Source organism: Anabrus simplex, chromosome 1, assembly GCF_040414725.1.
Source record: "Anabrus simplex isolate iqAnaSimp1 chromosome 1, ASM4041472v1, whole genome shotgun sequence".
Classification (NCBI taxonomy): domain Eukaryota; kingdom Metazoa; phylum Arthropoda; class Insecta; order Orthoptera; family Tettigoniidae; genus Anabrus; species Anabrus simplex.
The window spans coordinates 151,887,278-151,913,998 of NC_090265.1; the positions used below are offsets into that span (position 1 = coordinate 151,887,278).

The window sequence follows — 26,721 nt, forward strand, 5'->3', positions numbered from 1 at the left end:
GGCCATGGACACTGAGGTATGATCTACCCGCTTGCCGGGCGCATTCGTCTCTTTAATGACTGTTAGTTTTTGAGTGTGTAGTCATATACTAAATTATTTTAATTGTGTAATCACGCCCTATTTCTTTTGAATTGTAATAAATGTGAAATATTGTTTCTTTGTTGAAAGTTTTATTTTACAGTACTGAATCAACATCTCAAAAAACTATTATTGCCACACTTAAGTTGATGAACTCTCAATCTTTACCTCTCTGTCTAGATTCGCTGAGAGGACATTAAAATACCATTTTGTAGCCTTTATTTTAGTTTTGGCGTTTCCGCTATATCCCACAAACACGGGTGCTGTTTGTTGTCTGTATACATGTTTTTGCCCCCGCACATTTAATTCCCAATCGCCGCAACTGCTGATTGACATATCCTTTGGCGCCATCACACTTTTACAGCCAGATCTTGCTTTCTTAAACTTGCTTTTACCTCGTTCGACAATGTTGTGAGATATACGACAGACAATGCTATGGTGGTAAACGGAGTGACAAGTCAGGTTCAGTTTCACCAAGAGAAGAGGAGTTGTGGTACCTCGTAGGGATTACTCTGAGCACAAGAAAGATCTTCATTGGGGTATTCTTACTAACGGGATGTAAATAAAAATGACAGATCTCTTCATATGAATATGAAAGTATTTAGGGTTTGCAGTAAGAATATGAAAGTACGGGCGTATAAATCAATGGTAAGATCCCAATCAGAGTATGATTCTAGTGCAGGGGATCCTCACCAGGATTACTCGGTTTGAGGACTCGAATAGATCCAAAGAAAAGCAGCACAATTTGTTCTGACTGATTGCCGACAAAGGAGTAGTGTTACGAAAATGTTACAAACTTCAGGCTGGGGAGACTTTGGAGTAAGGGGACGAGCTTTTCAACAAAGTGGTATGTTCCGAGCTGTCAGCTTGGAATGACATTAGTAGACGAATAAGCTTGAATGAAGTTTTTAAAAATAGGAAGGATCACAATATGAAGATAAAGCCAGAATTCAAGACGACAAATTGAGGCAAATATTCGTTTGTAGGAAGAGGAATTAAGGTTTGGAATAATTTTCTGAAGAAAACCATTCAATAAATTTCCAAATTCCTTGATTTTTTTTTTTGTTAAAGGCTTTACGTCGCACCGACACGTAGGTCTTATGGCGACGATGGGAGAGGAAAGTCCTAGGAGTTGGAAGGAAACGGTCGTGGTCTTAATTAAGGTACAGCCCCAGCATTTGTCTGCTGTGAAAATTGGAAACCACGGAAAACCATCTTGAGGGCTGACGACAGTGGGATTCGAACCCACTATCTCCCGGATGCAAGCTCAGAGCCGCGCTCCTCTAACCGCACGGCCAACTCGCCCGGTCCTTGAAATTATTTAAGAGAATACTAGGTAAACAACAGATAGGGAATATGCCACCTGCGCAACAGCCTTAAATACAGACAAGTGGTGATTGCTTGTCTTAGATCCCATTTACATCTTGATTTCCAGCAGCTATGGCTGCTGTATTCTTTGCTATATCGTTAAGTTCTTCTGTACCTTCGTAAATATTTGCTATCAAAGTTGTATATATCTGGAGGATATAAAGTCTATGCTCTCATTTTCCGAACGCCAGTGGAGTAAAATATTTCCACGACATTTTTGCCCCCACTTCATCTAATTCATTATAGAACGTGTTCATCTCTGACTTATCTTCTTCCCTTTTCCTTTCCGCTTTGTTTCACTCAATCCTAGCGCCCAGACATTCCTCTCCTCCATGTTATCTTGTCTTACCTTTTAAATAAATTATTGTAAGTCTTACCTTTCAGTTCTAGGATATTTATAATCTCCGTCTTGATGTCAGTTACTGATTCGCCCACTTATTACAGTTCCCCTAATAGACCAATTCAAGAAGAAGTTGTGCGTTGCTTATGGGAGTCGTTTTAGAATTGTAAGAGGTTACATTGTAGTTTCATTAATTTAAAGTTCGTTAGTATCAATGAAGTTTCCATCATTAAAGGAAATTTTCAGCTACTGCAACTAGGAGTCATAAGCCACCCTAAAATGGAGAACGACGATGAATGATGGATGCAAATGGAATTTCGTTCTCTCAGAGCGCCATCTTGTCATCCGAAAGGACTTCTCAGCCTGAAACCGTGTGACATACCCACTCGGCCCACAGATGTGTGACAAATTTATGACGTGGCAGGTCACCTTAATATTAGTATAAATAAATGATATCACATTGTTTCTCCATAAACAATATCCTATTGGCGCCAGCCTTCAAACGATAGTTGATAATTAATAATAATAATAATAATAATAATACGTAATGATACGTAATGAGACTCAAAAAACTCCCAGGGGTGGGGTAACGGAACACAAATCATTAAGTACACTAACTTGGAATTTAAGGATCATTAATAATAATTTTAGAAAATACAAATTAAAACAGCTATTTATTAGGATGAAAAACGTGGCGTAACGGCGTATTAACGAAATCTGAACTTACGGCAGCAAAAGAAAAAATTGAATGAAATTAACCCTAAGAAAATGAACTGTTGCGCGAAGATTTGCAGTAACTTATGCCATTAGCTCACCATCTGTAGACTCTGTTATCTTGAAGCTGATGATTGATGGATCTCTCGTACCGGCTGCGTCATCTGTTGTTGGATTCCAGTCCTACTTCTGCTTTTCCTGCCGTTAACACTTCCTACTGTACTCCTTACATAAAGTCGTAATGAGTCCTAATTTTAAATGCAAAACGACCATGGGTTATGCTCATGGAGAGAATACACTTGTATTCTTCCGTATTACGGAACAGTAGCGTAACTAAATTCATAATAAAAGCTCTCCTCCCTTATACTAGTCAAAACCGGCCTCCCGTTGACTTTACCTCTCGTCATTGAGATAACAGGTCCCAATGAGAGTAACTTTTGAGTAGTATATACTCACATGCGAAGTGAACTAAGTTAAAATCTTCTCCGATGTGCAGACGTAGAATCGTCGTAAGAGTGTCTTCCAAGAGTACTAGTACGAATCACAATCTGAATCTGAATGTGAATAAGAGGAATGTCCTCTCCAGCTCTTGTCGGCGGGTATATAGCCGTCAAAATCTCCCTCCATCAACCATATCACATGGTCCAGTAAGATTTGAGGTCTCATCCCTTCTCCTATGTATTGCTATGAATCCATCACGTTGCTTCATTACGTCCATTCACATAGGCTGAACTTTCCCGCGAAATCAAAGCGTCAGGTAGCGAACTTCGAAAAGTAGGCGTTCATAATGTTTCAACTGTCTCTTCATAAGATGGGGAGGGTAAGGTCTCTCGTAACCTTGATGACGTATTTTTCCTGTAAATGGGATGAAATTAGCCTGCTGACTCTGGTCACCTCAATACGACTATTGGAAAATTTACTCCAAGCTATTATTACATATGATGTTGAAATATTTTACACAATTATTTGTTCGTTCAGAATACGTTATAGCCGCGATACAAAGAAATGAAATGATGATGTGAAATGGATTATTAAAACCCTATATATACATATTAATTTAAAAATGATCTACCAGTGATTAAATATATACCTACTATCAATTAATTTACACAGTTCAATAATTTATAACATGCTGTGATGTTCCAAACATCACAACCGTTCTACAGAGTCGGGTTTACTTACCGACACTCTACATAGAGCTACTGGCTTTACGGTCTATTGTGTTACCGTAGCGGGGAACGGATTCTTTAACTAGCCTACTTCACATTCTTAAGACCTGTGGCAGATAATTATAAAGGGATTCGAAATATCCACACTAAGTTCTACCAGAATACACTTTCATAAGAATGAACGACGTCTCACATGTGTGGTACTACCTGACAATCATACAGGGATAATCATAATTTTCTTTTTGTATTTCAGGTACTTATCATCTGAGCCTTCAGTCATAGTGGCAGTCAACATGGGGTCTGATTCTGAAACTGTGGATGTTACCAGTCTAAAAGGTGTGTCAGAAACTCTCGAAGTGTACACTGTCAGCATAGAGTCTGATCTCAATGAGGGGTAAGTACCGTATGAATATTTCACTGTTTTCTTAATACATAATATTGGCTACAGAAATCAATTTTTGTTGCGTGGTGCTGGATCCTAATGACTTTAACGAATGAACAAAGACAATGTGAACTGTAGGCTCACAATCAGTAATAATATGCAGGTGTGTATGTTTCTGTATATCTACTTATCCATGATATATTTATACCGTAGCCGCGCGTGACGCCAAGTTCTGCATTGGGGGACGCGTGGGTTCTAACCCCACGGTCGGCTGTTCTGAGAATGGTTTTCTGTGGTTTCCCATTTTCACGTCCAGTCAAATACAGGGACAGTTGCAGCTCATACACCACAGCTGATTCCTTCCATTTCCTATCCATTTTCATTCACCATCATTCATTTCATTTTCGTTAGCTCCTCAACTGAGGTTGGTGACAGGAAGGGCATCCGCTCGTAAAAAACATGCCATGTAAATTCATATTATCTCATCCCGGACCTCCTTTCAAGAAACAGGACGAAGGGGGTTGACAAATATACCATATCATCCAGCTCAAAGAACTTCTCAGTCATTAAGGTTTTGGTAGTCAGCAGAAATGGCATGGAGGCCAGGTGTTAGTTCTTCGCTTACCTGGGGAGTCAGGTCACATTGTACGGTGGTTCAAATAATGATGATGTAAGGCTCATCCTTTAGGGTAGCCATCTTTAACAACAAACGGAACCTCCTTATATCTAACAGCATGGCAGGAGGGCTGAATTGTGGTTAGAATGGCACATGCAGCCACCTCCATTGGGGGGTGTCCCTGAAAAGAGCTGCACCACATCGGGATGACACGCGTTTAATAATAATAATAATAATAATAATAATAATAATAATAATAATAATAATAATAATAATAATAATAATCCTACGGACAACATACCACACTACTAACCACCAGAGAAACACGCAAAAGTCCTTACATCCCTCCATATAGTGTTGGCGTCAGGAAGGGCATCTGGTCGTAAAACAGGACCAAAACTACATACATACATACATACATACATACATACATACATACATACATACATACATACATACATACATACATACATACATACATACATGCATGCATACATACATACATACATACATACATACATACATACATACATACATACATGGGGGAAAAGCGGTAAGGAAAAGAAAGAAGAAGAATTAATAATCCTATGGTATCAGCCATTGGGTTTCAGGTTTTCGAAAGTGGTACCATTTCGGCGGCCTCTGCCAATTTTGGCAATCTGTTTTTACTGCCACGTCAACGAAAATCGTAAAAGTGAAATATAGAATGTTATTATTATTATCATTATTATTATTATTATTATTATTATTATTATTATTATTATTATTATTATTATTATTATTATTATTATTATTATTATTATTATTATTATTATTATTATTATTGAAAATGAAAATCCACAACCCGTTTCCAGTCATTCAACCAGGTCAGGAATGGAATGAATGAAACCCTCATCTAGCGGTGATGATATGAATTTTGCCAGCTGCCGAAGCCTGTCGCACTTCACTGGGGTAATGATTAATAGCTGACAGATGAAATGAAACGATTTTTAAGAGTTTTGCTGGAATGAAAGGTGTCAGGGAAAAGCGGAGTACCCAGAGATAACCTGTTCCGCCTCCGCTTGGTCCAGCACAAATCTCACATGAAGTGACAGGGGAACCGCGGAACCCAGTGGTGAAAGACCGGCGCTCTGCCGCCTGAGCCACGGAGGCTTCATTATTATTATTATTATTATTATTATTATTACTATTATTATTATTAGTTAGGCACCGGCCATTTAAGAACCACGTCAAACAACTATGTTAGCTTTCTTCTTCCTCCACCATTTCTTCATCTTTTCACTTGCTAGTCTTTTCCTCTCCTCATTCCAGATGTGGTTTCTATCCGCAGATTCCTGGAAACCCTTCCACTTTTTGAGTTGTTGTTTGAATCTTAGTCTGTTCTGTATGTCTGTCTGTCGAATGTTGGCTTCTTCCATATTTTTACGTATCTCTAGTGTCCAGGTGCATCAATAATAATAATAATAATAGTAGTAGTAGTAGTAGTAGTAGTAGTAGTAGTAGTAGTAGTAGTTCCTGGCATGTGGTAAGTGGTAGTAATTACTGTTTTAAGGAGAAATACAACTGGACAACAATGCTCTATTAACACTGATCGGAAGAAAAATATAAGATGTCCCACTTTCGAAGAATAACGGTATTGGCAACATAACGACTCCCTAGGCCTCGCAAACCTCATGCCTGCGGTGTCAGAGGAGAACAAGAGTCGACCAAGGAAAGTTGTATAAAGGTGAATAGGAGGAAGCTAGAGCAAGTAATTGTAGGCAATGCTAGAATCAGCTAGGCGACCCATGATCACCCACACAAGCTTTCAAGACGAGAGCTTCTATGGGGTTTCCTTTCAGATGAGAACCTCAGGGGCTCTGATCTTGGGAGTGTGGTTCGGTGACCACGGGGTCCCTCGCCGAGCTTGGCATTTCTTTCACTTTCAACAAGCTCCTTACTTTCTGTTTTCCATTCGGTCTTCCTTGGTCTTCTTTGGTTCTCTTCCGACCCCGAGGGTATTATGTTTGCGAAACGTAGGGACTTTTTATTGTGACCTCTCCTTTCCTTTTCCGATACCTCCATTCTTCGATGAGCTGGACCTTTTCCATTTTTCCTCTGATTTGTGTTAAGAAGTATAGTTGCCCTGCTGTACTTACTCTTAAAACAATACTCATCACCATTCTATTGCCCCGAACTACAGTGGGGGATTTACTGACAGCAAATCCTACTGGATGGTATTGACAGATGAGTTTTGTTAGGTAGATGCAGAGTGTACCTCCAATGGTCTTTAACATGTTAACAATTACGACATCGAAGGACAATATTTTTCTCCATCCTCCAAATATCGGCTACCTTGGAATCATTAGACGTACATTCTACCTCTGATGATCCGAGGCTGCTACGTGCTATTGTTGGGAGATCAGAAGAATGCACACACCCGGTGAGGCACGGGGCGAAGGGGTTTTCACCAGCAGAGCCAGTGATGCAATGGTTACTATAGCAACTCCGCTACTGCCCAGACGACTTTATATTGTCTTCTACTGGCAGCTCTTCGCTCTTGTCAGTTGTAATCCAGCAAACTGCGAAGTGTGAGTCAATGTTTTCGTGTAGCAGATAAGAGCAGATAAGAGCCGATCTGTCTGGGCAGAACAGGAAGTTCGTGCTTGCAGGCCACATTCCTCACTCTTGCATTCTTCTCATCTCTACACAGTACCTTAGTGAACGTTATTTTATATAGCGGCAGTCCTCATCCTACAAATGCGCCCTCATTTCATAGACTGATACATACAGTAGACAGATAACAACAAACCCCATAATAACAATAATACGATCTGTATATGAGCACGATGTCTGCATTATCCTAAAACAAGTATCGATAAGGAACCTTTTAGTTCCGGTATGAAACCGAACTGCCCTTTAACTAACCAGTGATTGAACTGATTTGCAATTTTTCTTTCTTTGCAGAGACAAAGTGGATCCTAAAGCCGTACGTCTAGGCCCAAAGGACGGTGTTGTCCTCCTTACAGCCTGAAAAGATATGTGTTTAAAGTTCAAATTCTGTTATTTATGTTGTAATAATTGGTTGATATTGTATAATAGTGTACATACTGAAAATCAATACGTAAATGAATAAATATATTGCATTGTTCGTACAAAACCTATATTAATTTAATTTTTCTTAATATTTCTCTTCCTGTATCATAAAGAGCTAGGAATATTAGATTTTAAACAATTCAGTTAAAATATGTAAGTACAATTAAAATCATGAAATTCGAAGACAGTGCAGTAATTCCACAATCCAGTCCATGACATATCTAAGGCATTTTTGTTGTGAAAATTGTTAGCTCATCCCTTAACCAGTGAGTATAATGTTAATACCTTTCAGTACGGTACTATTTATGTTCGAAGATCAAAGATATATAGTTTATTCGATAAGAAGAATCAGTGTATACTGAGTTGATGCTATATACTATACTACAGCATATCGTACATTCGTAGAATCAGAATATAAGAGTTCTGACTTTGAGTTCTAATTGGAAGCTATTACTAGACAAATTATAAGGTAAAATGACTTAAAATCTCGTAATACGTCTGATCAGGCCTCTTTGATGATACTGCATACAGGGTCAAACAGCTATCTATCTATCAAATGCTTCCATTCCCCACCCTGAAGGGAAGATGTGACGGAAGAAGGAGGTGGGTATAGGATGTGAATGTGTAGGAGATGGCGAGGTGCTTTATTATATCAAGGGGTTTACAATAGGAAGTACAGACAATTTTCAACAGCGGTATTACAGATTTACAATTTCGGTTGTGGCATGTTACAAAGATTATGCACTGCATTATAAACATGTAGGGAAGCATGGTGGGGTAAAGAAAGAATGCAGAGGCTGTGAGACTAGTGAGGGGTGTGTGAGAGGGGTGAAAGAATGGGCTAGGTTGTGGAAGATACAAGAGAAATGATGCAGTGAAGTAAGATATGGAGGGGGTTTGATAGGGATGGTGGTGGGGGAGAGAGAACGGGTGGAGGCGGGTAAAAACGGATGTGTAGACTCGGTGGAAGGAAAGGTGGCGCTGGCCGGGGACGGCGACGAGGTGTGGGAGGTCGGGTGGAAGTTTGGAGAGAACGAGAGGGTTCAATCTGATGAAGGCGGCCGTGGAGATGAATTCCGTTGTCGATGAGGTGTTGGGCAGTGTCCGGAGTCGGTAGATGAAGTCGAACAAGGTACGTAGGTCCTGAGGCATTGAAGATCCGGGTTGCTCGGCGCACTGGTGTTCCGGTCTGGCGAAGGGCTTGGACGATGGTATCCGTGGATAAGAGCGGGTCCACTCCTCGAATGACGCAGGTGTAAGCTGGCGATAATGATGGCGTCGTGTCGGTGGCAGTTTCAGATGCTGCTTGTTGGATTGATGGGGTAAGGTTGGGAGGGGAGGTGACAGTAGTTATCATTATAGGGGTGGGATGGGTAGTAACCGAAGTGGTGAGAGAGTTTGTGATGGGGTTATGAACAGAGGAGATGGTGGTGGTAATAGTGGTGGTGGTGATCGTGGCGGTAGAAGCGATGCAGAGAAGGACAATGGTTGTGGCGGGGTGGGGTAGGGAGATGACGTAGAAGCAGCAGTAGAAGCATCAGATGCAGGAAGATCAGATGAGTAGTCCGGTAATTGTTCAAGAACTTGGCTAGGAGTGGGTTCCACGCGTAGAAGACGGCTGCGAATATGGGCACCAGTGGCGAGAAGATGGTCACGGTCGGTCGGAGAGGTGAGAAATAGAAGGATATCTGGTGCTGGAGCGGAGCCTTCGTAGAGTCTGGTTGCACTTTACACTCCCGTCTTGCGGAGGTCGGAGAGGATGGTTTCTTCCGAGATGGAATGGTGGACGTCCAGGACAATACAGGTGAACATTGTCTATAGCCGACTTCCAACTAGGCGTCTGGCCGATATGCTTGTTGGATCGGCTGGGTGCGATGGTAAAGTTGTGACGTCACCCGGCCGAATCAAAAATAATGAAGAGAAGGTGTATGCAGAGCTCTCCTCAAACAGCCTCCCCAATTTCTTCATATCCATGCAAAGCTTAGATTACGGTCTAATGTGACAACTGCGCCTTCCCTGTTACGTTACCCGTAAAACATTTGATCATTGCTGACAATGAATTATTGTTGCCCACCTAACACAAGCTGTCCTAACGTGTAGTTTTATAGAAGCTTTTGGCACAGGCCTCTTTCATATCAGTCCTCCATTACGAATAGTTTCACTGTGCAGTCCCTCCGAAGATCCTGACGAAACGAGTTGGCAGTAGCAGTGGTCCTACGGCGAGCTGAAAGCAACAAATACCGATCCTCCCTGCTGATTGTATTTTGTGAACGTCCCCTCCATTTTCGATCAACAAACATTTGTGCCTCCATGAACTTTTCTTTTATTGGCTTTAGTTAACAACCCAAACAGCCAGCTAAAAATACATTGGAATAAACAAGTATGAACAGTAAACATACACTTACGATACCATACACGTATAATAGTGTAGCGGTACTTGGATTTCGTAGTTTTACTCGTAATAGTTCTTAGTCCTTACATAATGCTTACACACAGAGAGAAAGAAAGAAGACATTTAAACGCTGCAGCTATAGACTGTTAAGTTTTTTTGTTTTTTTGTTTTTTCGATATTGAAGAACTTCAAACATTCAAATCTTGCTGCTGATGGCACTCTAAGATGAAGGGCTCGTTCCATCACTTGCCGGATCGTCTCCAGATTCCAAAGCTGTTGCTGTACAGGTGAAAGTTTATGGTAACCCCATCAGAAAATCGGTGTCTTATAAGAAGTTGGCAACTGCTTTATACGCGTCTGGTTGCAGGGACAATAAAATGCACTGAATCTTAAGTGGAAGTTGATCGAAAGTAAAGTTGTCATTAATTTTTTCCGCCGCACATGATAACTCTGGCATGAGAAGAAGATGTGATTGAGGTCCGCGATTGCTTGGCGATCACAGGAACAGTAAGGAGAGTGTAGGACTCCTTTCAGGTAGAGATGGTTTACGAAATTCCAAACTTCTTCCATTTGCGTTCGGGAACGCTGCTTGATACTTGGCATGTAGTCTCGAATTGGGTCTAGCGAATCTAGGCGTCCGCCTCTGTGGTGTAGTGGTTAGTGTGATTAGCTGCCACCCCCGGAGGCCCGGGTTCGATTCCCGCCTCTGCCACGAAATTTGAAAAGTGGTACTAGGGCTGGAACGGGATCCACTCAGCCTCGGGAGGTCAACTAAGTAGAGGTGGGTTCGATTCCCACCTCAGCCATCCTGGAAGTGGTTTTTCGTGGTTTCCCACTTCTCCTCCAGCCAAATGCCGGGATGGTACCTAACTTAAGGCCTCAGCCGCTTCCTTCCCTCTTCCTTGTCTATACCTTCCAAACTTCCCATCCCCCACCAAGGCCCCTGATCAGCATAGCAGGTGAGGCCGCCTGGGCGAGGTACTGGCCATTCTCCCCAGTTGTATACCCTAACTTAAGTCTGAAGCCCCGGGACACTGCCCTTGAGGCGGTAGAGATGGGATCCCTCGCTGAGTCCGAGGGAAAAACCGACCCTGGAGGGTAAATAGATGAAGAAGAATCCAGGCTTTGGAGTTGGCCCGAATGCGTTGCTGGTCTAGCGAGCAGGTCAACATATTCGTTGTGTTGGATACCTCTGCCATAGGGTAGGGGCTGCCTGGCCGATGCGGTAAAGGCGTGCTCGGCTCGCCCGGAAGGACGTGGGTTCTATTCCCCGTCAGAAAGTCGTAAAATTTAAAAAACGAGATTTCCACTTCCGGAGGTGCACATGGCCCTGAGGTTCACTCAGCCTACACCAAAAATGAGTACCAGGTTAATTCCTGGGGGCAAAGGCGGCCGGACGTAAAGCTAACCACTCTACCCCATCAAGTGCCGAGGTTACGGATAGTGGAAGCCTTTACCTTCCACTCCTCCAAGGTCCTTCATGGCCTGTACGGAGATGACTTTGCTTTGCTTTTACCTCTATGGCTGTGATGCCTGAACCTTGTACAAACGCTGGAGATACCACTCTGACACTCCAACACGAGCGGCAATATCCACTTGTCGGCATCCTTCGTTCAACAATGCCACAGTTCAAATGCAATGTTTTCTTCAGAGCCACACGTGCTCCCTATACACCACCGACATTACAAACGATGTTGTTAAACTGACTGACGGGATTAATGGTCCCTTATCAGATAAAAATATAACCTGATCTGCGTTTAGCGTCAGTGTGGGACTCAGACACTGACGTACAGGGCATACTATAATTTGAGGTAGCGTGGCATATAACATGTGAAATTCCAATGTGTAAAACATTTTTGAGCACTGTACCTACTATTATAAAAGGGGTATAAATAAAATCTGTGAGCCTCCATGGCTCAGGTGGAAACGAGCCTGTCTCTCACCGCTTGGTTCCGTGGTTCAAATTCCGGTCACTCTATGTGAGATTCCTACTGGACAAAGAGGAGGCTGGACAGGTTTTTCTCCCGTTACTTCGGTTTTCCCTGTCATATGTCATTCCAGCAACACTACCCAATATCATTTCATCTTATCTGTCAGTTATTAATCATTGCCCCCACGGAGCAAGTAGTCACGCTGTTTGGTATACGTAGCTACCAGCTTGCATTCGGGACATAATGCTTTCGAACCCCACTACCGGCTGCCCTGAAGATGGTTTTCCGTGGTTTCCTATTTTCACACCAGGCAAATGCTGGGGCTGTGCCGTTTTTATGGCCACAGTCGCTTCCTTCCCACTCCTAGCATTTTCCTATCTCATCGTCACCATAAGACCTATCTGTGTCGGTGCGACGTAAAGAAAATAATCATTGCCCCAGAGGAGTGCATCAAGCTTCGGCAGCCGGCACACTTCCTATCCTTGCCGCTAGATGGAGGCTTCATTCATTCCATTCCTGATCCGGTCGAATGACTGGAAACGGGTCGAAGATTTTCATTAGACAGAACATCTGTTAGTTGTGTAACTGCGAGTGTGGTTAAAGGGAAGAAAGGTAACCTCTAACATTATAAGCCTCCTCATTTCACGGATAACAGTGCTACTAAGTGAAGAAGGAGGAAGTTCATCAACTGAGAAGGCTGTTAATTCGACAACAAACATTTATTGAAAGTTAACGGACAAGAGTGAGTAGAAAACGAAACATCCTATTAGGTCTCAAAGATCATCATCAAGAAGAATAAACTATATCAGGATGGTAAAATGATTAAGATAAATATATTTTAACATGGTCGAAGTTATAAGCAGTGAATCTCTCTCACAATTTAAGCAAGATCTCGATAACTGTATTATTTTTCAGTTCAGATTGGCGAATCCGCAAACACTGTTGATAATCAGTGGTCATGTTCGTAAATACCGTACTAGTTTTGATGACTATACAACAACGAAAGATTTGCTGAGGATTATTCTCCACTACGGAACAGGGCATAGGGGCTGCCTGGCCGAGGCGGTAAAGACGTGCTCGGTCCGCCCGAAAGGACGTGGGTTTGAATCCCCATCAGGAAGTCGCAAAATTTAAGAAACGAGATTTGCACTTCCGGAGGTGCATCTGGCCCTGAGGTTCACTCAGCCTACACGAAAAATAAGTACCAGGTTAATTCCTGGGGGCAAAAGCGGCCGGGCGTAAACCTAACCACTCTACCCCATCACGTGCCGAGATTAACAATGGTGGAAGCCTTTACCTTCCACTCCTCCAAGGGCCTTCATGGCCTGTACGGAGGTGACATTGCTTTGCGTTTTAAAGGTACAAACCTGTTTTCACATTCCTCAACAATTACTTTAAACCCATCCCAGAGTCTGTTTACATTTTTATTTACCGTTTTCCACCAATCATAGTTACTTTTTGAAACTGCCTCATGCCTGCTTTATCAGCCATATGGTACTGCCTAATAGTCCTACTTTTAAGACCTTCCTTTCTAACACATTTATTTTTAACTACGACAAAAAAACCTCATGATCACTAATGCCATCTATTACTTCGGTTTCTCTATAGAGCTCATCTGGTTTTACTAGCACCACGTCCAGGATATTTTTCCCTCTGGTTGGTTCCATCACTTTATGAATCAGCTGCCCTTTCCATATTAACTTATTTGCCATTTGTTGGTCATGCTTCCTGTCGTTCGCATTTCTTTCTCAACTGACATTTGGTAAATTCAGATCCCCCGCTACAATCACATTCCTTTCCATGTCGTTTCCCACATAGCTGATTATCATATCAAATAATTCTGAATCCGTGTCAGCGCTACCCTTTCGCGGTCTGTACACTCCAAAGACATCAAGTTGCCTATTATCTTTAGAATTGAGCCTTACACCTAGAATTTCATGTGTCTCATCTTTAACTATTTCGTAGCTTAAAAATTCTTCTTTCACCAGAATGAAAACTCCCCCTCCCACCATTCCTATCCTATCTCTACGATACACTCTCCAGTTCCGTGAAAAAATTTCTGCGTCCATTATATCATTTCTCAGCCATGATTCAACTCCTATTACAATATCTGGTAAATATATATCTATTAAATTACTTAATTCTATTCCTTTCTTTACAATACCTCTACAGTTCAACACTAACATTTTTATGTCATCCCTACTTGACTTCCAGTTCCCTGTTACCGTAACACCTCTCCCTAGGCGACCCCGTTTCCCTGAATGTACCTCCCAATTACCCTTCCAAAAAAAAATCCTAACTTATACATACCACTGCGGTTTAAGTGAAGGCCATCTGAGCGCAGATCCCTACCTTCCACCCACCCATTAGGATCTAGAAATTTCACCCCCAGTTTCTCACATACCCACTCCATAGTCTCCTTTAAATCCCCAATCACCCTCCAGTTAGTATCCCTCCTACACAGAATTCCACTGATAACAATCTCCGCTTTCTTAAATTTCATCTGTGCTGCATCCGTGTAGGACTCCTTCAAGCTTAAGCTCGGACTTTTGTGCGGTAAACAGTGACTATATTACATTATGATAATTATTTGGGGATATTAGGTCGTGTTAATATTAATTATCAGCTGACGCGTTTCAATCCTGCGAAGAGGATCGTTTTCAGAGCAGTAACAAAGCAAAATGGCAACTGTCACTCCATAGTAACCAGACTCAAGATAGAGTGACCCTGTTAGAAATATAGTTCATTCCAGGGCCTCCAGAGTCACGGACAAAGATGTTGACGAGTTAACTATGGAGGGTAGCCATGATCTACTGTCACGTGCGCTGTCACGTTAGAAGTCTTGACGAGCAAATGTTTTCTTGGAACTCGGTGAAGATAACAGTTCACTCAAGGCGTTCCGTTTTGTGATTGCACTTGACATGCAGAACCATTTTTTTTATCACTTTGCTTTTTATCTTGGCATACAAATTGCCTATGTGTGTCCGGCTTTTACCTTTCATTGGTTAATTCCTCCAGCTCGTGGACTGGGTAGTGTGTCGTCTTCAGCATTTGATTTCATCCTAGGTGTGCAGGTTGCCCATGGGAGTCAACTCGAAATGCCCTTTTTAACGTCAACTTAACCAGAGGAGTAATAATAATAATAATAATCGTATGGCCTCAGCTACCGTGTGCAGACATTTCAATTTGACGCCATCTGGCTGTCTGCTCGTCAATTTCGACGTTCCGTTTTACTCTAGGCCTCCACTAGATGGCAGACCGAGTAAACCGAAACTGTCTTGGGCGTCTATGGCTGAGATTTAATGAATTTGGTCGGGTAAACACCAAATGCGTCACCAGAGATCTTTTACATGCCGACATTGTACGACATGGAGTGTCGAATGGACTTTTTTCCGCCCTTCAAAAATCCGACTACCTCTGCCGGGTTTGAACCCGCTATCTTGGGATCCGGAGGCCGACACTCTACCGCTGATCCACAGAGGCAGAGGAGTAAATGGGATGAAATGAATGACGTGATATATAATAGTAGGAAGGAAGAGGGTGAAACCCGGTGCCGGTATATAGCCTACTCCTATCGAATAGCACCAAGGGGCTTAACGTCTCCATTCGATATACGAATCATCATCAACAGTGTCATATGCTCTCAATCCATATGAATACTGTGGAGAGGTTTGGAATTTAATCCAGGACTTTGGCGCGCAATCGAGTGACTCGAAACTGTTTACCAATACTTTTCCTACCCTCCGGCCAACATTCTGATGGCGAAATATTTTCGACCTACTGGCCTCGAATCGGCTAACCACGATTTCAAACCAAATAGACGTAGTCGAAAGTTTCACCAGTTACCATTTAACAACACTAGATTGTACTGATTTGGGCTAGAAGAAATCCACCGAGCTCGATAGCTGCAGTCGCTTAAGTGCGACCAGTATCCAGTATTCGGAAGATAGTGTGTTCGAGCCCCACTGTCGGTAGCCCTGAAGATGGTTTTCCGTGGTTTCCCATTTTCACACCAGGCAAATTCTGGGGCTGTACCTTAAATAAGTCCACGGCCGCTTCCTTCCCACTCCTAGCCATTTCCTGTCCCATCGTCGCCATAAGACCTATCTGTGTCGGTGCGACGCAAAGCAACTTGTAAAAAAAAAAAAGAAATCCACACCATTTATGCATACATCCAATAGTACGTCGTCACTGCATTGTCCTACGAAGGAAGCTTGCAGTGGTGTCTCAACGGCGCACTAGCCGCCTGCGTCTTGGCAATCCAGCTGATGAGCCCACTGATACGCTGAGGTAAAGCGCTGGTAATTACTACTGAAAAGTTTTCGTTTCGTGCCTCTCAGACGGTAACGCCGTCTCTCAGGTCAGGGAGTCCGGTCCCATGGCTAAATGGTTAGCGTGCTGGTGTTTGGTCACAGGGGTCCCGGGTTCGAGTCCCGGCAGGGTCGAAATTTTTAACCATCGTTAGTTAATTTCCCTGTCACGGGGGCTGGGTGTATGTGTTGTCTTCAACATCATTTCACCCTCATCACGACGCGCAGGTCGCTTACGGGAGTCAAATAAAATGACCTGCACCTGGCGAGCCGAACCCGTCCTGGGATCTCCCGGCACTAAAAGCCATATGTCATTTCATTTCAGGTCAGGGAGATGTGAAACGCTGAGAGAGGTGTTCGCAGAAGGTGAGGTGTGTGGCGGCCGTAGCCTATATTAGGAACTATCCCGGTTTTTGCCTCGGTGCAGGAGAATGGAAAACCACGAAAAACCATTCTTAGGACAGCCGACGGTGGTGACCAGCCCCTCTCTGTCTCCGGAACGCAGGGACTTCGAGCCACGGCAGAGCCCGGCGACCCTTGCTCTGCTCGGTTGATCGGTCGGAGTGCAGAGCCATCGATCCACGGAGCAGCCGTGGCCACCTGTAGGCCTAAGCCCACTCTGCGACCGCCGACCACTGGAATTTTCTGTATTGAAAAGGCCTAAAGAGTTTTAACATAAATAAAGTTGATTGCCTAGAATATTCTACCCCTGATATTATAATCCCTCAGAAAATACAGGGTGATTAATTTGACACCGAGGACATGTACACGAACATTCCTATTAAAGACACGATTGAGATTATTAAAACGAATTTATTAGTTCACAAACGCATCAGTATACCCGAAATAGAGAACTTTATGACTACCTTGGAATTCGTTTTGAACCATATTTCTTTGAACCATAATTTCTTTTCTTTTAATAATAACATATATCAGCAAGATGGACTTCCAATGGGAACGCCGGCTTCTGGAATTTTAGCTAACATATACCTCGATTATTTGGAACACACTCGGATAATAGGCCACATTAAAGGACTTGATCTCTGGCTACGCTATATTGACGATACTTATGCCATAATTAATAAGGATATCAATGACAGTCTTAGTATTCTAAATACTTTAAATAATTTAGATCCTAACATAAAATTTACAGCTGAAAAAGTAGAGAAAGGTATATTTAATTTTCTAGATATCCAAACAATTCGGAAATACAACCATTTCCAGTTTATAATATACCGGAAACCCACCTTTACACCGACCACAATCAAGTGCGATTCTTTACATCCCATCTCACAAAAGAAATCTGCTTACCATAGTTTCGTCAACAGAGTCTTTGAAATACCACTAACAGAAACAGACAGAGAGAAGGAACTATCTTTCATTCATCAGCAAGCCCTACATAACGGTTTTAGTTTGAAATTCATCAATAAAATCATTACTAAGTTTAAATATCAACAATAAATTAAACTTAAACAGCAATCAGGAAAGGCAAAGGTATACGTCAAATTCACCTTTAATAAACCGAGGATTTATGAGATCACCAACTTATTCAAGAAACACAACACCAAAGTAGCTTTCCCCACCAACAATAACACTAAACATAGGTTCTTTAATCACAATAAATGTTTCTTCATCTTAGTTTGTTCTTTATACAGCTGATGATGATGTTCTGTAAGTGTTAATATATATTCAATTTTGCCAGAGGCAAAAAATAAAGTATCGATTAGGTGGTTCTTTATATTAACTTCTTGGTGTGAAAATGTTAAACCACGGAAAACCATCTTCAGGGCTGCCGGCAGCGGGATTCGAACCCACTATCTCCCGGATGCAAGTTCACAGCCGCGCGCCCCTAATCGCACGGCCATCTCGCCCGGTGATTTGATATTCTGAGGGCTTCCAAATATATCAAAGGAGATATAATTAAAATTACTGTCTTATTCATAATTTGGCCAATACGACCATCTGATAAAAGCTTGCTGCAGCTGGACGTATTTTTCTTTATAGAAATGAACGTTTTAGGGTAGACCGAGTTTTGCTACTTGAATCGGATTAAAATTTAAGACAGTGAAGCATGGAATCAATTGGTACTGAAATGAGGTGGGGTAGGGATATAGACAAGTCTGAATTGATTGAGGCAGGATGTGTACAAAGTTTAGCTAAGGATAGAACGAGGAAAGTAGTGGACTGGACTGTAGGTATAGGACACGAGGTAGGTAGCTGATTCATATCACTGGATTCCTGTGGAATTATTAATATAGATATATTTAGACAACTTAAATACACACGTGATAATAAAGAACACTTCCTATACATATTTACACACACATAAGAGCTCCGAATATGCGAGTTGCACTGACTATATCATCTTCTTACATCACGCGAACAACTGACACCGCTCCAGCTCACAGACTCACTCATTAAGTGTGGCGGCAGGAAGTGACAGGTAGCTACCCCCTCCTGGTGGACAGTATTACAAAGGAGTACTGTTCTAATCTAACCTCAGGTGAGTGCTTGCTAAAATTAAAGTAAAAGAAAAGCGGAAAAGTTAAGTCTGGTGATCAAACATGGCACCCGCCAAAAAAGGTTTAAACACTGTTTTTACACACACAAAAAACGAACAAACATGCAGACAGCTACAATACAAAACATTCAACGTTCAGATATCGTTTCCTTGAAAAGTTGGAAGTGGACAAAGTTTTACAATGGGCCTTTTAAATACTGCAGAAGAAGTAGTGGCGACGCGTAATAGTCCATGCACAAGGGTTTACTTGATCAATTACCGCGAGTTTTCAACACTGTGGCGAGGAGGGGGGGGGGGGGGTGTTGTCTGCCTTGTCTGTGCCTGGTTGCATATTATTGTTTGATAGTGCTAACTTACTCCTCTGCTGCAGGTGGGAGAGGTGGTCTGTTGACAACGCTTTCCAGAATCCTTGGAGTTGCCATTGTAGTCGCTGCCATCTAGAGAGTACATAGAGGCGTACGCTACTCAGATCTCGTTCGGGAAGTGTAGTGATAGGTCTTCCAATTAGAAAGTGATCTGGAGTGATTGAAACTAGATCGTCGGGATCATCTGATATGAAGACTAGAGGTCTAGAGTTTAGACATGTTACGATTTGTGTTGTGATTGTTGCCAGTTCTTCGAAGGTAAGGTATGCCGTTTCCATACCTCGTCGAATGATTTGACGCCAGCCTCACAAATGCCTCCGAAGTGTGTAGCCTGAGTCGGAATGAAGTGCCAATGAATGCCTTCAGTACTAGCGAAGGTTAACTTCTCTCGTTGATGATGGTCTTCGGTGAACAATCTCTGCAGTACCCGAAGTCAGTGCCTACGAAGTTTCTGCCATTTTCCGAATATATGTGCGCATGTCTCCCTCGTCGTGAGATAAAGTGTTTGAGAGCAGCAAGAAAGGCCTGGGTAGTCATGCTGCTAACAATTTCCGGGTGAATAGCCCTAGTAGCCAAACATTTAAAAAGTGATACATAACATTTCCGCTTTGCGCTGTTGTTATGAGAGCGTGATTTTATATACAGTAATCAATCAATGTGCAGAAGGCAACGGGAAACCACTGCACAAGCAAAATCCCAAGATTAGCAGTCATGGATAAAAGCTTGAGCGAAACTGTAAATACTGATCATGGGCTTCGGAACCCAAGATCCGGCAGGAGAGGGGATGGCTGCAAGGCCTCTCAGGTCGTCATCCAACGAAATCCTTGCAGGAAAGTGCGTAATAAATTCAATGTAGGAACTTGGAATGTGAAAACGTTGCTAAGAACAGGAAAACTAGAAGAAATCAAAATCGCAATGCAAGAAACAGCACTTGATATTTTAGGAATATGTGAAAAAGGTTGGTCAGGAAATGGGGACTTCTGTTCAGACGAATTTAGAATAATTTACAGTGGAAGTGAAAAGCCGGGAATGAATGAAGTGGCTATTGTCTTGCGAAGAAAATGGTCCAGTCACGTGATCAACACATATCACGTAAGTGACAGATTGATGATGATCAAAGTGAAAGCCACCCCAGTTGATCTAGTGATCATTCAGGTATACAGCCCAACTTCTAACAGTTCCGATGAAGAGATAGAGACAGTCTACGAGCAAATGGAAAGCTTGTTGGAACTCATAGGAAATAAAGATAATGTGGTCATAATGGGCGATTTCAATGCATCTGTTGGTTCACATAGCAACTTGAAATATGCTGGTAAATTCGGACTAGGGAACATGAAAAAAAAAACAGGTCAGAGACTTTTAGAATTTTGTGAACAGCATGATATGGTTATAACAAACACATTCTTTGAAGTACCTGTCCGAAGAAGATACACATGGAAAGCACCTGGAGATAAAGCACGATATCAGATTGATTATATATTAGTCAGACAGCGTTATCGAAACCAGATTAAATCCAGCCACAGCTATCCAGAACCTGATGTGGACAGTAACCACAATCTTGTGTTAGCCAAGTGTGACATTAAGCTAAAAAAGAATATGAAATTGACCCAGCACAAATGGAACACACAAAGTTTAAAGAACACTGGTATACAAAAGGCATACAAAATGAAAACTAATCAGTTAGCAGAGACTTTTCATGAAAGTGCAAAATGGGAGGAAATAAGGAATGGTATAACTGAAGCTGCTGAGGAAGTGCTGGGAAGAAGACAGTTACAGCCGAGGAAGCCATGGATGACTGATGAAATCATAAACCTTATTCGCGATAAGAATAAGGAGAAGAGAGTAGGGAATAAAGAACGGTACAAAGAAATTAGAAATCAGATCGCAACAAAGTGTCGCGAAGCAAAGGAGAACTGAATGAAGGAGACAAGCGAGATTACAGAAAAGGACATGATCAGAGGACAGGTGGAAAAGGCATATTTCAGTATCAGAACCCTACAACACAAACCAAAAACCAGAAGCTCCATAGTCAGAGATAAAATGGGAAATCTCCTGTTCAACACCGAAGAAATCTGTGAACGTTGGAAAGAATACATTGAAGACCTGTACCAAGGAAACGATGTAAATAATAAAACCAGCTACATTGAAAAAGAACACGAGATAGACGAATGCAGAAAGGGTCCCTCAATCACATCTTCAGAGTTTAATGCAGCACTACACAGTCTCCAGGAAAAGAAAGCACCCGGTCCAGATAACATTCCAGCAGAACTTCTGAAACACTTGGGTGACGATATGAAACGTTACCTTTTTCAGCTGGTGTCCCATTGCTATGAGAATGGCGTAGTTCCACCTGACTTTAGTAAAACCAGAACTGTTGCAATACAAAAAAGAGGAATGCCACGGACTGTTCAGATTATCGAACTGTCACTCTCCTGTCTCATGCTTCAAAAATACTGCTCAACATCATCAAGAGTAGAATTAAAGGGAAGTTAGAACACTATATCGATAATGACCAGTTTGGATTTCGATCAGGGAGGGGTACTAGGGAAGCAATTCTGGCATTACGTTTGATTCTGGAGAGAAGAATTGAGAAGAATAGGAAAGTATACGTGACCTTTGTCGACTTAGAGAAAGCTTTTGATCGAGTAGACGGGAACAACTTTTCCTTACCATAAAAAAAGCAGGAATTGATTGGAAGGATAGACGCCTCATACTAAATTTATACAGAATGCAGAACACTGATTTAGAAATCAGTGGGACAAAGAAAAATGCCAAAATAAGAAGAGGAGTTAGGCAAGGATGTCCACTGTCTCCTTATCTCTTCAATATGTTCATCGAAGAAGCCATCGCAGTCATGAAGGAGAAAACAACGGGGATCAAAATTAATGGCAAACAAGTACACTCTACAAGATTTGCTGATGATATTGCCATACTAGCAGAAAGAGTTAAAAGTATGCAGAGAATGATCAATATATTAGCAGAAACTTTAGGCAAATGGAACCTCAAAATTAATACAAGGAAAACAAAAACCATGACAATATGTAAAGACAAGAAAACACCTGTAACACACTTAAAAATTGGCCCTGATAAAATAGAACAAGTGAAACAGTTTTGCTACCTAGGAACCCTGATCACGAGTGATAATCGGAGCATATCAGAAGTCACGAAGAGGATAGCCATGGCAAAGAGAGCATTCCAAGATAAAAGGCATCTGCTGGCCAACAAACATATAGATATTCATACTCAGAAGGCCTTCGTATGGAGCGTGCTTCTGTATGGTTGCGAAAGCTGGGCATTAGGAATGCAAGAAAAGAAAAAATAGAGGCAGTTGAAATGTGGATCTGGAGAAGAATGCAGAGGATAAGTTGGACGGAAATGAAGAGCAATACCGAAGTCCTCAGAGAGATAAGAGAAGAACGGAGTCTGATAACCGAAATTGAAAAACGGAAAATAAAATTCATTGGTCACATTCTGCGGCATGAGGAGTTCCTTTGTAATATCATTGAAGGAAAATTTGCTGGAAAAAGAGGAAGAGGACGACACAGAGTGTCTTACTTCAAGAACCTGCTTCTGAAGATGAAGTGCAAGACCTACGCTGAGTTGAAAAGACTGGCTCGAGATAGACAACTGTGGCTGCAGCGACAAGGCTTAGCCTTTAGAATATGATGATGATGATAAATCAATCTCGGAATCTAATAATGTATTGGCAGATGATACTCTGTAGTTTGGCAAATGACCCATTATTTGCTGGACATTTTTTGCATTGATCTTGTGGCAAATGAAGCAATGGTGAATGATTTTTCCGAATGGTATTCTTTCCATTTGGTATCCAGTATTGCTGGCGAAGAGAAGAGAGTAGCAATTGGCACCCAGCACGTAACATTCGTCGATGTTCGTTCTCAATAATTAATTTAGTTAGATGGTGACTTGGGGGCAAGGTTATCTGATGTGTTTAGTTGAAAGGGAGCTCAGATTGTTGTAATCTGCCACCAACTCAAAGAAGTCCTTGCTCTCAGAGGAATGGATTAAGGGAGCTCAGATTGTTGTAATCTGCCACCAACTCAAAGACGTCCTTGCTTCAGAGGAATGGATCAAGGGATATTAGCTTGCTCTTTTTACTAATCGCCTTTGTATTCCGAAGGACATGAATCTCTGCACCATATGCTGATGCTTGGATGCTGCTGATACATTCATATAGTCCAGAACGTAACTCTTGAAGGTCTATTTCACCAATCTTCCTTTCCGTAGCACGAAATTTGGCGTTTGCGGCAAATCTGAAGCAGTATGCTGTCACCCTCTGCGGTCGTGCAAGCTTAGAGAACCGCTTCATGAATTCATCCTCAGGTTGAAGCGCCACAAAACTTACCACTGGCTTCCGCTGTTCTGGGATGTCCTGAGTCTCCACAGAAGGGATTAAGTCAGGCAATGACAGAGTATCCTCCACAAGCCATGGAGGTCCAATCTACCAAAGTTATTTAGCGAAAAGGGCGTCTGGGGTGGGTCCCCGTGAAATCAGATCCGCAGGATTATCTCCTGAAGGAACGTGCTTCCAATCTGCAGTCGATGTGCTGTAGGAGATGCTGCAGTTCATCAAAGAACTATCGTCGAATCTGTCCACAAATGAATGCTGCTAATAGACAAATTTAATAAGATGTTGTCTTATTGACCGCCTCTGTGGTGCAGTCGTTAGTGTGATTAGCTGCCACCCCCGGAAGCCCAGGTTCGATTTTCGGCCCTGCCACGAAATTTGAAAAGTGGTACGAGGGCTGGAACAGCGTCCACTCAGCTTCGCGAGGTCAACTGAGTAGAGGGGTGGTTCGATTCCCACTTCAGCCATCTTTGAAGTGGTTTTCCGTGGTTTCTCACTTATCCTCCAGGCAAATGCCGGGATGGTATCTAGCTTACGGCCACGGCCGCTTCCTTCCCTCCTCCTTGTCTACCCACTCTGATCTTCCCATCCCCCCACAAGGCCCCTGTTCAATATAGCAGGTGAGGCCACCTGGGCTAGGTACTGGTACTCCTCCCCCGTAGTATCGTCCCGACCCAAAGTCTGACGCTCCAGAACACGACCCTTGAGACGGTAAAGGTGGGATCGCATGCTGAGTCCGAGGAAGGAAACCAATGCTGGAAGTAAACAGATTAAGAAAGAAAGAAAGAAAGAAAGAAAGAAAGAAAGAAAGAAAGAAGTTGTATATGGTGTGCCGGAGGTACACCTTCTCCGTGCATTTAGACTGAGCGGCTTTTAGAAGGCCATCTGTGTTGTAAACCTTGAACTGTGTACTGGAAGAAGTTTGGAACTTTAATCTTCAGATGTCTCTACTGTCGACTTATGTGCCACCTCTGGTTAGAGGACGGACAGTTAATTGTCAAAGGAATGTTGAATTTTCGATGTTTGTTAACCTGAAGTGTTTGTAATTTTTGCATGTGCTGAAGTTGTCAGCACTATATAGCCTTCATCTTCCTGAAATTATTAGCCTGTCAGAGATTTTGGTATTTATTTTGTTAGCCAATCAAAATTGGGGGTGTGTACAGGCCATCGGCCTAGAGAGTTCTGGAACTTCCCCTCCGCTATAAAAGCTGGGAGCTTTCTTCTTCATCGCTCCAGTCTAGAGTGCATACGTTAGTGAAGGTAGGGGAAAGCCTTGCTTGCCGTCGGAAGGCCCACCAGCTCAAGGTAATGGCAGACATCTTTTAAAATGTGATAGCTTCAGAAAGCTGACTGGAGGGGAGTGTTTAAAGATTCATTCTTAATGTAAATTTCTAAAGTTTAATAGCATCCTTTAAATGTAACTTTTTAAGCAAGTCTAAGGACTTTACTTAAATCCCTGCTGGGAAAGATGTAATCCAGGGAATAAAGAGTGTTTACCCTCTTTTAATTTCCATTCAACTTGCTATTGGGGTAAATATGATTTTCTAAAACTTTAAATTTTAACTCTGTTTTGGAACTTAATATTTGTCACCATCTAGTCACCTCTGTAGTAGAGGCTTAGCCGCTGTAACTTCGGGCCATAAGCCCAGATAGGATTTTAAGTGTTTTCAGGTGTATTTAAAAAGGAGTGCAAGCGATTCGCCTCCTAGCATTTTGTTTATGGCCTATTTCTTAAACCTTTTCTTTTGACTACTAAGGCCATTTAGAATGGGCACTTAATGTCTCTGTTTAAAGTGGTATTAATTATAGATGAGTGTGTATAATAGACTGTTGAGCTGAAATGACAGTGAATATTGTGTTCAAAGCAATCGAATGTAAAATTTGGATTAGAAACTTGTGTTTCTGAGAGGCTAGAATGTCTTGAAGTTTGGAGCTCAGTCTCCTACAGTGTAAATTGAGTGGAGCGAAGGTGCTCTTTGAAAAAGTGTCGCTTTGGAGCTACAAGCTCATTTTGTAAATTATTGTAACTGAATTTCGATCTTAAGTCAATGTTGTGATCAGAGCTGACGAGCTCACCATTTGTCTATTCAGCTGTTATTTGTTGTTGTTCATCAGTTTTAAAGTCAGAAAATAATCGGGAGATAGTGGGTTCGAGCCCCACTGTCGGCAGCCCTGAAGATGGTTTTCCGTGGTTTCCCATTTTCACTCCAGGCAAATGCCGGGGCTGTACCTTAATTAAGGCCACGGCCGCTTACTTCAACTTCCTAGGCCTTTCCTACCCCATCGTCGCCGTAAGAATATCTGTGTCGGTGCGACGTAAAGCAAAATATCGTAAAGTCAGAAAAAAGAAAGGAAAGGAAGTTTCTAATTTTAGTGTTTTAAATTATACTCTCGTCTTTTCTCTCTTCACCCATTCAAGCCCAGACCTTCTTACATCTCTGCTGCAACCTACGAAAATCCCCGTAACACATGGAAAAGATTGTGTGAACAGAAACTGTAAACTTAAATTGAAGTAATCCTCCTACCGCCATTTCTTGATGGATGCAGGCAGTACTTTTGCATCTCTCCCTCTTGGCACAGGCCAGAGCAAAGTTTAGCTTCCATTGAAGTCCCAGTCTCATCCATGGCTGTGACAATATGGAAGCTGCTGAGGTGTGGGTGGTGCTGAGTGATGACATTTGGAGTACGACCGGTGTGCTGCTATCCTCCAGTAAAATAACTAACACGAAGTTTTTGCTATTCACGGCAGATGCGTCCCTCCTTCCTCCGAGGGTCTGCCTTACAAGGGCTCCACCAGGCTGGAAATAGAAACACGAAATTATTATTATTATTATTATTATTATTATTATTATTATTATTATTATTATTATTATTATTATTATTATTATTATTATTGCATTTTCTGGCTCAGTGGGGAAAGCAAATACAAACTACATCACTGCCCATCTTACCTAGCACGCCCCATTTTGGCGCTACCTTCGGTTTTTGCTGTTACCCCACAACCGCAAAACCTTTCGTGGTACTACTTGAGGATCCTATCAGTCTCTGAGCTTATAACCTAACAAACAAACAAACAAACAAACAAACAAAC

The 26,721-nt window shown here is 42.1% G+C and overlaps 1 protein-coding gene across 1 annotated transcript in view; it reads left to right on the top strand.

The window, feature by feature from the left end:
- Nucleotides 1–7,810, top strand: part of LOC136885175 (maltase A1) — a 65,003-nt gene extending 57,193 nt beyond the window's left edge. The window contains exons 9-10 of the mRNA XM_067157612.2: nt 3,923–4,063; nt 7,614–7,810. Of these exons, the coding sequence (XP_067013713.2) occupies nt 3,923–4,063; nt 7,614–7,680 (208 nt within the window). The 3' untranslated portion in view covers nt 7,681–7,810. The remainder of the gene's footprint in view (nt 1–3,922; nt 4,064–7,613) is intronic.
- The last annotated feature ends 18,911 nt before the right edge of the window (nt 7,811–26,721 follow it).